This window comes from Oryctolagus cuniculus, chromosome 6 (genome assembly GCF_051225735.1).
Source record: "Oryctolagus cuniculus isolate XC-2025 breed Fujian yellow rabbit chromosome 6, ASM5122573v1, whole genome shotgun sequence".
NCBI lineage: Eukaryota > Metazoa > Chordata > Mammalia > Lagomorpha > Leporidae > Oryctolagus > Oryctolagus cuniculus.
In genome coordinates, this window is record NC_142872.1 from 132,304,977 (window position 1) to 132,320,062 (window position 15,086).

A 15,086-nucleotide genomic window follows, 5' to 3' on the forward strand; every position below is an offset into this window, starting at 1 on the left:
GCAGTGGAGGATGGCCCAGGTCCTCGGGCCCTGCACCCACATGGGAGACCCAGAGGAAGTTCTGGCTCCTGGTTTTGGATCGGCGTAGGTCCGGCCATTGTGGCCAACTGGGGAGTGAGCCAGTGGATGGAAGACCTTTCTATCTCTCTGCTTCTCCTTCTCTTTGTGTGTAACTCTGACTTTCAAATAAATAAAATAAATCTTTAAAAAAAAAAAAAGAAGCAATAGTGTTCCTGATCACAGCATTAAATTTTTTTAATTTACAGGCTCTCAACAGCATGCATCGCAGAGTAATGGCAGTCAATATTTAGCCAATATTCATCAGAAACTATGTTCATTGGAATCTAGTGGACATTTCTAATATTTAAAGATGGCTTTGGTCTTACAAAATCTTGAAAAAACTAAAGTTAGTTGACAGGTGACTCAGTTCTAGTTCCTATCAGATTCTTAATGAGAGCAAATAAGAAAAAGCAAATGACAAAGTATTAGGAAATATGTATCTTGTGTAGCTATGGCACATATACAGATAAATAGATATAGATATTTACTTATAGATAGGTATCTGTCATATGACCAACTCAGATGTGTTTGATATGTGTGGGAGTGGGCAGGTTATAGCTCTCTTATTCATTTTTCAAACACAGTGCAAATGTAGATGGTATTACCATCATGTGAGATATAAATAAGCAAAAATCCCTCCTTTGCATATTTTTCAGATGCTTGAAACCATGTGTTTATATTTTGTTTGGAATATTGTTTGATGCACGTGAGTTTTCTTGCAACATGAAATGTTGCTGTAAAACAGTCCATTCATTCTTGCTTTCTACCTGCTGCTGTTGTTTCCCAGGTGTGTATAATTTTGCTGAATGATTTGAAGATGGGCATTATGATAGGAGTAGATTCCTCCTTCCTTTCAAAGGGAAAAAGATAGAAAGAAACAACAAACCAGAGTGAACCATATCTTGACGTTGCAGTTAGAGGTTCTGGGGCAAAAATCCACCTGGATTCTGACAATGGCTACAAGATTTAAATATCTGTAAAGCTACAAAACAGCCGCCTGATCTGTGCTCAGTTTACTAAATCCATTGCCTGTTGGTGGTATCAGGACTATTTAACATAGATTTGGTGAAGCTAGCCATGGCATTTATTTACTTGATAATGAGAAACCATACAGAAGTTAAATATGATTGAGTTCTGTCGTCTCACTCCATGTTAGTCTTTACAGGGCCACCTTAGTAACGAAGCATGCAGAGCCTGCTGGCACTGTTTCCAAAGTGCTCAGTGAGCCACGAGCAAATTCACAGTCACAGAGCAGGGTCAGTGGGTTTCCTGGGTACAGAAACCTCTGAATCTTGCACGCCACCACCAGGGGTCAGGGTCTAGGCAGGAGGCTAGGGCACTCTCCCAGAAAGGAAGTGTTGTATTACCCTGCGGGGAGGGGCGGGGAGGGGGGTGAGGGGAGCACACAAACCCAAATTCCTGTCTCCTCTTCTGGAGAGCAGCATATTGCAGACTGAGCAGGGTTTGAAGGGAAGATCTCAGCAATGCTCTGCCCCCGTAAAGGTATGTGTAAGTACTCTCAGCTTTAAACAAGTCATTTCTAAAAGCTAGATAAACCAGACTTCACAGGGCTGGCTTTGTTTTATATTCTCAAAATCCAGCTAAGCTATGTGGAGCTATGACAACATTGGTAGAAGTTCTATAGTTACTGCCGCCAGAAAGGGGATGTTTGGTGGCAGAGGGAGGTCAGTAGGGAGTAAACTCTCAAAACACTAAATCCCAATAGAATGTTGTTTTAAAAAAGACTTTGTGCATATAATTTCTCTATGGTTTTCTGTGGGTGTTGTTGCTGATATGATTCTATAAGGAGGTGCTCCCCAAAATAGATTGAGGCAGAGCAATTTTGAGTTTGCTTCATGTCCAGTGGCCATTTGTAACAAGTCAGCAGGGACTTTTCATTCATTCATAGGTAAACATTGGTCAGTAAGATTTCCTATCACCTTACCTTTTTCTTTTCTGAAAATGTGTGTATAACTGAGAGAATAACAGATCAGTCACATGGTCTTGCTTCTATCACAGCTGTAGTCTGGGTTTCACAGACTGGCATTTCACATGGCATTAAGGCTCTCCTATCCATTCTCTTAAAAATTTGCTTCAATCTATTTGTTTTACTTTTACATTTCATTAAGTTCTTCAGGCTCCAGAGAAATAAGGAGAAAGATAGACGGGAGGTTTTTTTTTTCTCTCTCTCTCTTTTTTTTCTTTTTTAGCTTTTGGTCAAATAAGCTAAAATAACATTATCATTGATGAATCGACCTGTACTTTTAAATTGAAGGAATAAAGATATAAAAAGAACTGAGGCATATAAGTAACCTCTTTGATTCTTAATGGCATGCAGCAGATGGAATTTATTATTGACTTTTAAAAATAAAATTGCTCTGCGTTATTATTTATTTATAGTTTTGCCTTTCAAAAGCAGTAATCACCATTATGAAGTTAATTTTTTCGCCATCACAAGAAACTATATGACAGCATCAGAATGTGTAATATAGTTTACCACTTAGTCATAAAGCTTAATGATGTTACAGGATATTATCTCTTGCAAGTTACTGATAAATTTATGAAGATATGATACAGCTAAAAGGTTGAGTATCTTTTCATTTGGGTAATTTCAAAGCAATTGCTGCACATCATAGGACAGTTTATTTATGAAATTCTCATTGCAGAAACAGAAGTGTTTCTAATTAGAAGTAAACAGTCTAATTTCATTTTTCCAGTTCAGCTCACAGAAACTGTGATACAATCATAATACATACAAAATTCTCATGAAAAAATTTAGGTGGCTGATTTCAACCCAAACAACTTGTCAATTTTAATCACAAATTCTAAAACTTTTAAGTCATTGAGGAGGTTGATAACCAGCCACAATAAAATTTGATTTCTAATCAATGCCAAATATTTAACCAATGACATTTGCATCAGATTTGAGAGACATAAAATTATCTTCATCATTTAAAGAATACACAAGATAGAAAAATTCTCAGTATTAGTCATGAAGTTACAGATGCTATAAAAGTATATGAAGCCCTTTTTCAAAGTTAATGTTTTATGGGAGCATTTCACTTACTGGATAGCATTCTATTTTATAAAATCAGGGTAGCATTTCTATTTTATAAAAGCAGGAAATTTGGCATGGACGGGGTTCAGACCACTTTGGAATTTCAATGAAGCTCCTGGTTCAATTCTCTCCCTCTTCCTATTCTCCCTACCTCTCCTCCAAACCATCTATCCCTCCCCCAGCTGCTGCCTCTTTCCTCCTGTCTTCCCCTCCTTACTAGTGTGCCGCCTATGCTCCTGGCACTTGCACACTCAGGCCTCTTTTTGCACAAGTGGGTCTATTTTTTTCAACAGTGGTCACCATTGTGAAACTGAAGGGCAGCGATGAATATTTCATATGTAGCACTTAAGCCTCTTCATCTAGATTATGCATTTTGCTTCTTCGTACCCACCCACAGGCACTTAATAAGTGCTTATTGATTGTCTAGGAAGGTTGTATTATGACTGATTTTGAGAATTTTTATATCCTCTGCTGTTCTTAGTCCTATATTTCCTTGAGTCAGATACACCTATTTAAACATTTTAACTTTTTAAGATCTTGAAGTATCTTCTAAAAGTGGTGTATCCTTACTTAATTGACATGTTTTTTTTTAAATATTTTTTCCTTGGTGGTGAATCTCACAATTTATGGTGTCTTAGATTTCATGAAATATAGCAGCAGCAGCAGCTATTAAAAAAAGATACATCTGTGACTTTTATAATATGCAATTGCTCTGCATTCTAGATTCAAACTTTGTAATAGTATCCTTTTTTTCCTTTGTGGCCTATCCATGGCCAAGTTTGGTTTCTTTTCATTTATTTGCTCCACGTTGACTCCCTTGTACTGTTCTTAGGTCAACTCTCTTAACTGAACACCCTTAAAAGTACTGACAGAATTTTATTAGTAATGTAATTACCAACATTCTACTGCATTGAAATGGAAATGGTACAATTTTTGAAACTGAAGACATTGATTGAACTTATGATCCTATTCCTTTAAATTAAATTAAATGTATTTAGCAATCCAATAATTATCCTCAGAGCTTCAAATTAAGCATCTAACTAATAGGTATAAATGAATAATTTATTTTTGATAGTTTTATTAGGACAATTTGTAAATAATATTGTATCAATAGAAATAATAAAAATGAAATATATATGAGAACACTTTTTAAACCACTGTATAATTATGAATGCCAAGGTTCAATATTGAGTAGAACATTATTACATAGGTTTATATGAGTAGAAAGTTGAGAAGAAAGAAAATTATATAATTCATTCCAAACTAGAGTCAATTCTGCATTTTTAATTATCATTGGAAATAACTGTATGATCCACTAACTATGTGAATTAAAAAGAGAACCATGCAGCTTATATTGCAGTAACGTCCTACATGTCAGAGCCCCATCTATTCCAAATCCCTGTGCGGAATGCATGCCAGTCTCTTGAAGAGCTGTATCCTTCATTGAATTTGCAAGCTGCAGCCCACAGCACCTCTGTGACATTAAAAATGAAAGAGGTTGCTTCGATTCTCCAATTCCTCCCCAATCTTTGTTCTTTCCATTTAAGAGGTAAATAAGCACATTTAACAGTAGATGTTACATCCCTACTATATCTCAGAACCAGGCGGATACTTGCGGGTTAGTATGCTAAGCTAAACTTTGTGATGAGTCAGCATGATTATATGCAAACGGTTGTGTCCAGCTCCTCACTTTTAGAGGGGAAACAGTTGGGGGGAGGGGGTGTGTGCCAGCAATTAGTGTTTTTCATGTGCTTATTTTAGTTGTTTAGTAGTTGTGACTCTAAAATTTTCATATTTAATACTATACGATTTCCAATCTATTCTTCACAATAGCAAATACTTTAGGCTTATTTGATATTAGGTACTAGGAATGCTTTACATATATTAACTCACTCTCAATATGAAATTATTAAATGCTTTACATGTATTTATATGTATAAATTTAAATATATAAATGTTATATTTAAATATTATATGTAAATATAAAATATGTGTGTGTACATTTACATGTAGTAAGTATTAAGATACTAAGTATGTATATTAACTCATTAACCTGTTGGCACATTTTAGCACAACAATGTATTTTTTTTACTTGAAAGTCAGAGTTACACAGAGAGAAGGAGAGGCAGAAAGAGAGAGAGAGAGAGGTCTTCCATCCACTGGTTCACTCTAATTGGCTGCAACAGCCAGAGCTGCACTGATCCAAAGCCAGGAGTCAGGAGCTTCTTCTGGGCCTCCCATGTGGGTGCAGGGGCCCAAGGACTTGGGCCATGTTCTACTGCTTTCCCAGGCCATAGCAGAGAGCTGGATCAGAAGTGGAGCATCTAGGACTCGAACCAGCACCCGTATGGGATGCTGGCACTGCAGACAACAGCTGTACCCGCAACGTCACAGCACCAGCCCCTACAACAATTCATACATTAAGCTGTATTTGATTTTAATTAATGGCAGCACCATTTTCTAGTTATTCAGTTCAGAAACATCTAAGCAGCCTAGATACCCTATTGACTCTATTCTCAGAACAAATGCAAAATCTGTCCAGCTGTTACCACCTGCACACCTTCCTCCCTGATCCAACACCATCACCCTCTGACTGCTTTGTGGCAGGAGCAGTCTAGCTGATCTCCCTGCTGCCTCCACCCCTTCCTCCCACTCCCAACACACATTTTCAGAAAGGCAGCTGGAGAAATATGATTAAAACGTGAATATCTTTATACCATCTTTGACCAAACCCTTTCAAGGGTTCCCATTTTATATCAGAGAAAAAGCTAAGCCAAAGTTCCCAAGGCGCTACCTGATCAGTCCCCACCAGACCTACACCCACACCTTATTTCCTGTAACGCCCCCTCATGGCCTCTCCAAACACAGGCCCTGTACTGTTCCTTGAACACAGTCCAGACGTGCTTCTTGCTCAAGTCCTTTACAGTTCTCAGTCCCTGCAACTGGAAGGCTCTTCCCTTAGAGATCCATGTGTCCAGCTCCTCCACTTTCTTGAGGTCTTTTAGAAGTTGCTTTTTCAGCGAGACCTTTACTAACTGCCCCATCTAAAATTTCAAAACCCTAGTCCCTAAACAATTCACAAACTCTTCTCTGCTTTATTTCTTCCCCTGTTAGCACTCATCACTGTATGTGTGGGGGTATTTGTCTTGCTTACTGGAACACAAAGTTTATGAAGAAGGAATTTTTATCTTTTTTTTTTTCTATCACTTGTACCCAGACCAGGGCCTGGTGTGGAGAGTATGTATTCAATCAATATGTGTTGCATATATTCTCAGATCAAGCCCATTCATGAGACACAAGTATTGCCCTGATTTACAGATAAGGTTATTAAAGAACAGAGTGATTAAGAAATTTGTTCAAGGGCAAACCAACTAAGCAATTACCAGAGCCAGAATTGAAACCCAAGATCCTGACTCCAGAGTTAGTGTTGCAATCACTTATGATAAGGATTATCTGCTTAAGTGACCAAATATATTAACTGGGAGAAGAAGGGATAAGGAATAGATTCATCTGTCTTCTGAGATTTGCTTCCATATGCTTTCCTACCAATTGCAAGAAAAAAATTGAAGATTGTTTTGCTTACACAGCACAGTCAAACAACAAAGCTGAGAACAATGTAAAACGCAAATGACCCTAATCCCACCCATGTTGACATTCAAATGGTATTGATAAAGTAACATATATATGTTGGTTAACAGTTAATACTAAAGAAAAATACTAAATGAAAAACATTAACTGAACCCCTAGTATGTTCTATAATATGCAGCCACTGGGACCACATCTTTGATAATATACGCGGAGTTTAGTGAGAGACAGATACATTCATAATTAAAATGATGCATCTTTTAAGTGTTAATAGGTTCAGGGACAACTCTATATTGGAATTTAGAAAAGAAATGCTAGATAGATATTTCCTGTCAGCTGAAATCTGGGCATTGGAGAGTGACTGGGGTAGGGTGGGGCGGTAAATAATACAAAGATATTAAAAGGCCAATATGTGGAGAAAGTGTTGGCAAGAAGAGATAGAGAGATGGGAGAAAGTGAGATGAAATGAGACTTGCTTAGAGAATGGGACTAACAAAGGGAGAGGATTTTTAAAATAGCATTTCATATGCTATAAAATAGAAATGACAAGCAAATCCATTATTGGAAGAATGTACTGTTTAACCTGTAAAAGGATATCATTATTTATCCAAATGGAACATACAGAAAATTGTCAAGTTCATTTCTCCAAAATTACCTCAATTTAGTCTTCCATATGATTCAAGTTTCAAGGTGCTGACAAACCAGAGCATGAAATTTTTTTCCAAATTGTTATTTTTTGCTAATGTATTAGGCCAAGTCCAATTTCCTGCTCTTAATAGCACAACCAAAAATTGCCATTTATCCTGGATCTATTTAGTGGTTTTCATTCTCATATTCGTTCCCTTCCCCACCTTCTCCTTCTGGAAAGTCATAGATTCAAGTGATCATTTCCCTGATTTGACAAGGTCACTCTGAGCTTCTTGGCATCCAAACCATTGTCAGTCTGATTTAGCTTAGTGACAGACTGTGCAGTCACTTGGGCTCTTTGTTAAGAGGATAGTACCCATATATTGTGGTCATTCCATCAATAAAAAAGTAAAGAAGCACAGGAAGTTTAGATAATAAATGCTAATGAGAAAATAATAATGTGATCACCTGAGACTGGAGCACAGTACGGCAGTAGTATAAGTAGGGGTCACCTCTGAGAGGATATCATTAGCGTGGAAACTCAGATGATGAGAAGAGAGCCACACAAGGATCCAGGAAAATAGCTAACCAGGTAGAAAAAAAGGCATAGAGTTGGAAATGATTTGCTTTGTTTAAGGAACAGAAAGAATACCAGATTGACTGGACAGAGTGGTAGGAGTACAAAACAGTATGAAACCGATGTGGCTGGATGTGCACTCAACACTGACCTTTGTATACGCCTAAGAACACTAGAAATGTTGTTCTTTAGGTGTGTCCCAAATGTAAATCTACTATTATTTAACACAGAAAATAGCTTGAATTTGTTGTACAATGCATAATTTTAAAAACATTTAACATACATTCTAATTTTATTCAAGATTATATAACATCCTTTTAGGGAACACACAGGGCTAAGATTATTTCTATTTTATAGAAAAGGAAACCATGACAGATAAATGACTTGCGTAAAAGACCTTAGAAAGACCTATAACCCACTCACCTTCTCCCTTTACTATACGCACACAAACATTGTTTTCTCCCCTTGCTTAATCAAAATTGTCAGAAAGTCGAAGTGTCTTTTAGCTTGGATTGGATATGAATTCATGACTTTGCTATGACTAAGAGCTTGTTATTATTTTAAAACAGGAAAACAAAAAACTGCCACAATTATTGAAAGTTCATTATAACAATATGTCGTTCCCCCTCTTCGCGGAGGAACGACACTAGACCCTGCGCTGTTCTTTTGTCTGCTCGGCCCTTCCCGGGTTTGCTGCTGGTCCTTCGCAGGTTGGCTGCCAACCCTTCCACCTCCGTGGAAGGGTGGTTCCCCCTGCCACTTTCCCCACTTCCGCAGGGGAGCGGCACACCGCCGGCCGGCTCTCTCGGGGGCTGCTCAGATGTTATCCGGATGTTCCCCTTAGATGTTCCTGGTGCATGTTGTCTCTCTCCTCCTTTATAGTCCTCTTCCACCAATCCCAACTCGGCTGCCCACACGCCGAGTACGCTGCTCTCCTCCAATCAGGAGCAGGATCAGCTCCTGCAGGTTATTGGTCGAACTGGAGGCAGCTGTGTAGAAGTTGTTTACTCCTCTCCCAGCACCATATTGTGGGAGAGCAGATGCATAGAATAAGTCTTAATTCCAGTAACTTAGTCTAGTCTGAGTTGCTCCCCACAACAATATATGTATGTAGAGCATGAGTCCACAAACACTCTGTTCAGCCACATCTTTGATTCTGCTAGATGGTTAGTTTATTCATCATAGGATGCACACTGTCACACTGAAGCTTTAGGTGATCTATGGGCATTACGTGATGTTCACTGTAAGATTTAAGTGGAACGTGAATTTGAGGAGACCGGAACAGGTTAGGTCACGTAGGAGATGCTGAGAACTTGAATTAGGGCAATGATACTTTGGGTCTCAGCTCAGCCACCTAAGTCATGAAGGTCCCTTTGACCTATCTGACCCATAATGCTACCCCAGCTCATTGAAATGATGCCAAATAAGTGAGTGATAATTAAGTGTTTATTTAACATGAAAAGATATTAGATTATTTGCAAAAATTTGTAGACATTCCAGTTATATTTGATTCATACTTTTTCCCTTAAATATGCTTAAAATTTTTCCTTTAATTTTTTATCTTTTCAAAAATTAATTCACCTGTTTAAGAACTTTTTAAAAATTATTTTGTATTAAGAACTACCATGTTGTTCTGTTGTGCATTGTATATGTGTTTATGTATGTGTGTGTATTGTAGCATAGATTCTTATGAGAAGAAAAAAGAAACAATTTTAAATTATCTGGATATACTAGAAATATCCCAGTGCTGGGGCTAGTCTTTGGTACAGTGGTTAACATGCCACTTGGAATATTCTCATTCAATATCATAGCCTAGGTTTGAGTCCTGCTTCCACTTCCAATTTCAGCTTCCTGCTAATGTGAATTTTAGGAACCATCATGTGATGGCACAAGTGCTTGGTTCCCTGCCACCCGCCTGGAAGACACAAATGGCTTCAAGCTTGGCCTAGCCTAGGCATTTGGGAAGTGAACCAGCAAATGGAATGTCTCTGTCTTTGTCTATGTCTCTCTGTCTTCTAATCAAAATAAAATAATAGTAATGATAAAATTTTAAAAAGAAATATCCAATACTGAAACTATGAAACTTTTTAGAGGAAAATCAGGTTATATTGCTAACTATATATTCTTCCTTTTAAAAAATTTAATGAAAGATTATATAAAGGTTTATTATTTACTGTCTCAATGTATTAACTAAAAAAACCTGCATTTTTAGATAATAAACAAGATATTTTTGGAATTTATACTTGTTAAAAAACTAATATTTCCTATTTACTTTTAAAATAACCTTAGCTATATTAATATGTATATATAAGCACATTATATAATGTCCAATTAGATAAATATATTGATGTCTTGAGCATTTAACACTTCTTTATGGTTACTATTAGAATTTGCCAGCAAAAATAGTAGAAAGGAGTATTCTTTTATAGTGGAAACAATAAATTATGATAGGATAAAAAAACTGCTTTTCGAAAATTAAATTGAAAAGTTGAAATGCCAGGTAAAACAGTGGAAAAGTGAGATATTTTGTATTTGTGTTTCTCGACCCTACCGTGTATGACTAATTACTCTTCAGTCAGTGTAATAGACTGATGATACTGATGTCACCGTCATATGAAAAAAAAATTAAGCTATGCAGATACTTTTAGGGCATCTTCTTTTAACTTCTTCCCTATAGACAATGGACAATTACGCTGATATTTAATTCTTCCATTTCTAGCAGGTTGCTTAGTTACTGCCTTTTCAGAAATGATTAAGATCTCATGCCACTTAGTAAAAAAGAAAACCAACCTAAAGACCACTATTGTTGGTGGGATTCATGGTTAAAAAAATTAAAAGATTCTGGGGTGAGTCTTAAAGGTTTTGCCCTGAGAGTATGGGTAAAGGAAGAGGTAGAGGTTGGAGGCACAGGGTATCCACCAGTCATCACTTCTGAACATCTTATTTTACTTACAAGCTTTCCTATACTTACTTTTACAATGAGTGATTTTTTAAAAAGATTTATTTATTTATTTGAAAGTCAGAGTTATACAGAGAGAGGAGAGGCAGAGAGAGAGATCTTCCATCTATTGGTTCACTCCCCAGATGGCCACAACAGCCGGAGCTGAGCCAATCCGAAGGCAGGAGCCAGGAGCTTCTTCCGGGTCTCCCATGTGGGTGCAGGGGCCCAAGGACTTGGGCCATCTTCTACTGCTATCTTGGCCATAGTAGAGAGCTGGATCAGAAGTGGAGCAGCCAGGTCTCAAACCAGCACCCATATGGGATGCCAACGCTTCAGGCCAGGGTGTTAACCCGCTGCGCCACAGGGTCGGCCCCTACACTGAGTGATTTATTACATGGAATTCCCACTTGGACTCCTACCCTTTCTTCTTTCTCCCTGCCCTTTCCATTCCTTATGCATTCTGCTGCCTACTTACCTTTCTAAAACATTGAACTCACTGGTTCCATATTTTAAAAATCCACAAAAAGTTCTTACTGCCTGCTACATGCAGTCCAACTCCTCATCGTGGCACACACACAATCTTTCATGGTTTCTTTTTTAAAAAAAAAATATTTATTTATTTTATTTGAAAGTCAGTTACACAGAGAGAAAAGGAGAGGCAGAGAGAGAGAGGACTTCCATCCACTGGTTCACTCGCCAGTTGGCCACAATGGCTAGAGCTTTCCGGGTCTCCCGCGTGCGTGTGGGAGCAGCTGGGACCTGAACCGGCACCCATATGGAATGCCAGCACTGCAGGTGGCGGCTTTATCTGCTGTGTCACAGTGCCAGCCCATCATGGTTTCTAATCATCCCCTTAGCACTATGTCCTCGTCACAAAGAACTGGGGGTATTAGGAATGCCTTTTCATTAGATTATTGCAAGTGTCCAATAAGAAAATAGACTACTTTATAATAACTAGTATTTATTGACCTCCTAGCATCTCACCAGATCCCAGGAACCAGGTTGGCTGTTCATATTTCTCTCATTTAATCTTCATACACCTTCATGAGGTGTAACTGCTTTTATAAACTCTGTTCTAAAAATAAACAATAACCACCACCAGATTTTGAAATATCACACAATTTGCCTAAGGTCATACATAGAAATAGAGTTCTTATTTTACCTATACAACTTCAAAATCAATGCTTTTATAAAATTTACTGCTGTATGGCACATTGCCAGATGTACAGTCCCACTTGATTAAATATTTTAAAAATTCATCCCTATTTTTAAAAAAACTTACAGTCTATGGAAATTGGTTTGTCTGTCCCCATTTGCCCACCAAGGTTGACTTTTTCTGGATAACCTAGTCACCTCTGCCACCCTCCTCCATTTTCAAACTAACCACTCTATAGTGTATGAAGAGACTTATTTCTCTAATGACCCTCATCTGTTGGCAATTCTTCAGGTGCAGACACAACATTTTCATTGTTGTTTTATCTTCAGAGCTCAATATTCTGTGCAACACTCAACATTTGTTGAACAATTGAAGATATAAAATAGATTCTACGGAGAATTTTAAAGTGTGTGGAGCTCTCCCTTTTCTCAAAAATTCTGAATTTCTACTTCTTTTTATTGTTGAACTGGACTAACCTGTCAGCTAACACTCGGCTAGTTCATTGTGAAAGAGCACAGGCAGACGCCAGAGGGTCACAAGGATGAAGAACACAAAACTCGCCCTCTCTTACGTCATTGCTGCATTCATCTTTGCCCACCATAAAAATGAAGGATTTCTTACCAAATGAGAAGATGCGTTTGAAAGAGGGAAGAAGCATTTAGAAATGGTGAAATAAAACAGACATTTAGAAGTTGTAAAATAAAAATTAAATTTTCTTTACAAATACTAGTTGTGGTAAATATACTAAGACTCAAGTCTGTTTGTTTTTTTTCCCTGAGCCATTTCATGATATTTTGCAAACACAGTCAAACCTACATTCTCAGCATTTCTGAGAAGTTGGTGCATGAGAAAACACTTGTAAATTCTAACATCTGAGAATTTAACGGAGATCAAGTGATAAGCACATGGTCACCAGATGAGCCAGAGAAAGCTCCAGGAATAGAACATGGATCTTCTGACTACTACTCCAGGGTCCTAGTCATCCAGTGTTCCCTGAAGAAAAATTTGGTAAAAATAGAAGATGGTACAGTTGACAGGCAAATTGCTTGTGTGATTCTATTTTTCCATGTTTAATAATGTAATTTTAAAGCTTATAAATGCGTATGTCTAATGGCCATTGTATAATATTATATCGAAAGTACAAGTAAATAAATTCTTCTGCAGCTTACATTATCCCCTCAATACAGAAATCCCACATTTACCACCACAAAAGAATTTAATATAGAACAAATCACATAAATGTTCATTATTGATCATTATTCTGCTAAGAAAAGAGAAAATATTATTTTTAATTAATCACTTTTGTTGTTGTTGTTGTTGTTGTTGTTGTTAGCCTGTGGTGGTGAGATCCTCCTTCCCTGAGTCAGAATCTACAACTATAAGGTCAAAAGTGGAGGAAAACATTAATAATGCAGGGCAGAATTACTATCAATGTGATCTTAAATGTAGTGTGATATATTTATAATTTGCAATCCCAATCATTAGCAAGAGAAACCACTGCCTTTGTGAATTTAAAGATGAACATTAAAAGCTCACACATTTAACCTCCTTGTCTCCTCTTTACACAGTTGGTGACTTAGCAGAGGTAAACAGAATGCAACAACAGACATGTCATCTCACCTTTCATTTCTTCACTTGCTATGTGGGGACAGTATTACTTTCCTTTCCCTATAACATTGTTGCAAAAATTAATGACACTAGCATAAACATGGGGTTAGCCTATAGACTCTTGGAACTGGAAAAGATCTTCATAATATGGAATCTAACCTCACTGTTTTCAGCTAAGAAAACTGAGGCATAAAATGGTAAACACTGTGCCCAAGATTGTTTGGCAGTAACACCTAAGACTAGAAACCAGGACTTTTGTGTAGGTGTACTTTTTGTTCTGCTGCTGTGGTGGTGGTGGTGGTTTTGTTTTTGTTTTACTCCTTCACTTGGTGGACTCAATAGAACTGATGTGCACATGTAAGGGATAAAAAGATCATAGAATGTGACCTGGAAGAGGAAGGACGTGGTTTACAAATATAAGATGAGAAAATAAAAGGGGAAGGTACGTGGGAGAACATTTATTCTATTTATAGAATGCCAATCCTGGATTAGAAAGTGAAAAACTTTGTATTACCCAAACTTGTATTACAGTTAAATATCTACTATGGATATTGTTTAAATGTATAAAATTATCAAAAATACATTTCTGAGACAGGTGTTGTGGTGCAACAGGGTAGGCTGTACTTGCAATGCCCATTTCCCACATCAGAGAGCCAGTTCATGTCCCAGCTACTCTGCTTCTGATCTAACTCTCTGCTAATATGCCTGGGAAGCAGCAGGTGGTAACTCAAGTACTTGAGTCCTTGCCACCCACTTGGAGACCTGGTTGGAGTTCCTGGTTCCTGTCTTTTCCCTGGCCCAGCCTCGGCTGTTGCAGCCATTTGGGCAGCAGACCAGTGGATAGAAACTTTATCTCCCTTTTTCTTTCCCTCCTCCCCTCCCTTTTTCCTCCTAATCTGTCACTCTGTTTTTCAAATAAATAAATGAATAATGATTTAAAAAAAAAATTCTTGGCTTTCCCTGTTTCTAAATCCCTTCTAATTCTAGGACTCGGCAGCTTTCAACAGTGAGCACTGAAACCCTGCTTTATGCTGAGTGGCCGTCTGCGAGGGGTGGGAGCAGAGCGTGGAGAAGCTTAAAGAACTGGGTGGGGTGGGAAAGAGGTGAAGAGCAGTTATCTGGCCTGGGATTTGGAGGAGAAGTAATTATAGACTAACTGTGTCAAATGCTGGTTCACTGTGAAAGGAAGGAAGATCAATGTGGGTGGTGAGAGATGAAGACAGAAAGGAGAACGGGATTGTGGAAGGGCTTGAGGCACTGTGCATTGGAGTAAAGGCTCACTTAACACTTGATGTCCTGTTCATTACTAAGATTGCTTACATCTTGCTTCTGCTTTTATTCTCTGGATTTCCACATCTTTATAAATAAAATATAGGTAAATACAAATACAACATATAATATACAGATACATATAAATATTACCATCTGTAGCTTTATAAAATCTCACAATTTTGTCATGATTCTTGCTAAAATT

At 37.8% G+C, this 15,086-nt stretch overlaps 1 protein-coding gene across 5 annotated transcripts in view; it reads left to right on the forward strand.

Moving 5' to 3' along the window:
- The window catches only part of OXR1 (oxidation resistance 1), a 796,801-nt gene that overhangs the window by 648,906 nt on the left and 132,809 nt on the right, over positions 1–15,086 (forward strand). For 2 of the 5 annotated variants that reach the window (XM_008255819.5, XM_070075404.2), the window contains exon 1: positions 1,433–1,563. The exons of the other annotated variants lie outside the window; for them this stretch is intronic. In XM_008255819.5, coding sequence (XP_008254041.2) covers positions 1,545–1,563 — 19 coding nt within the window. In that variant the 5' untranslated portion in view covers positions 1,433–1,544. Of the gene's footprint in view, positions 1–1,432; positions 1,564–15,086 lie in introns of those variants that run through there. 5 annotated transcript variants of the gene reach the window in all.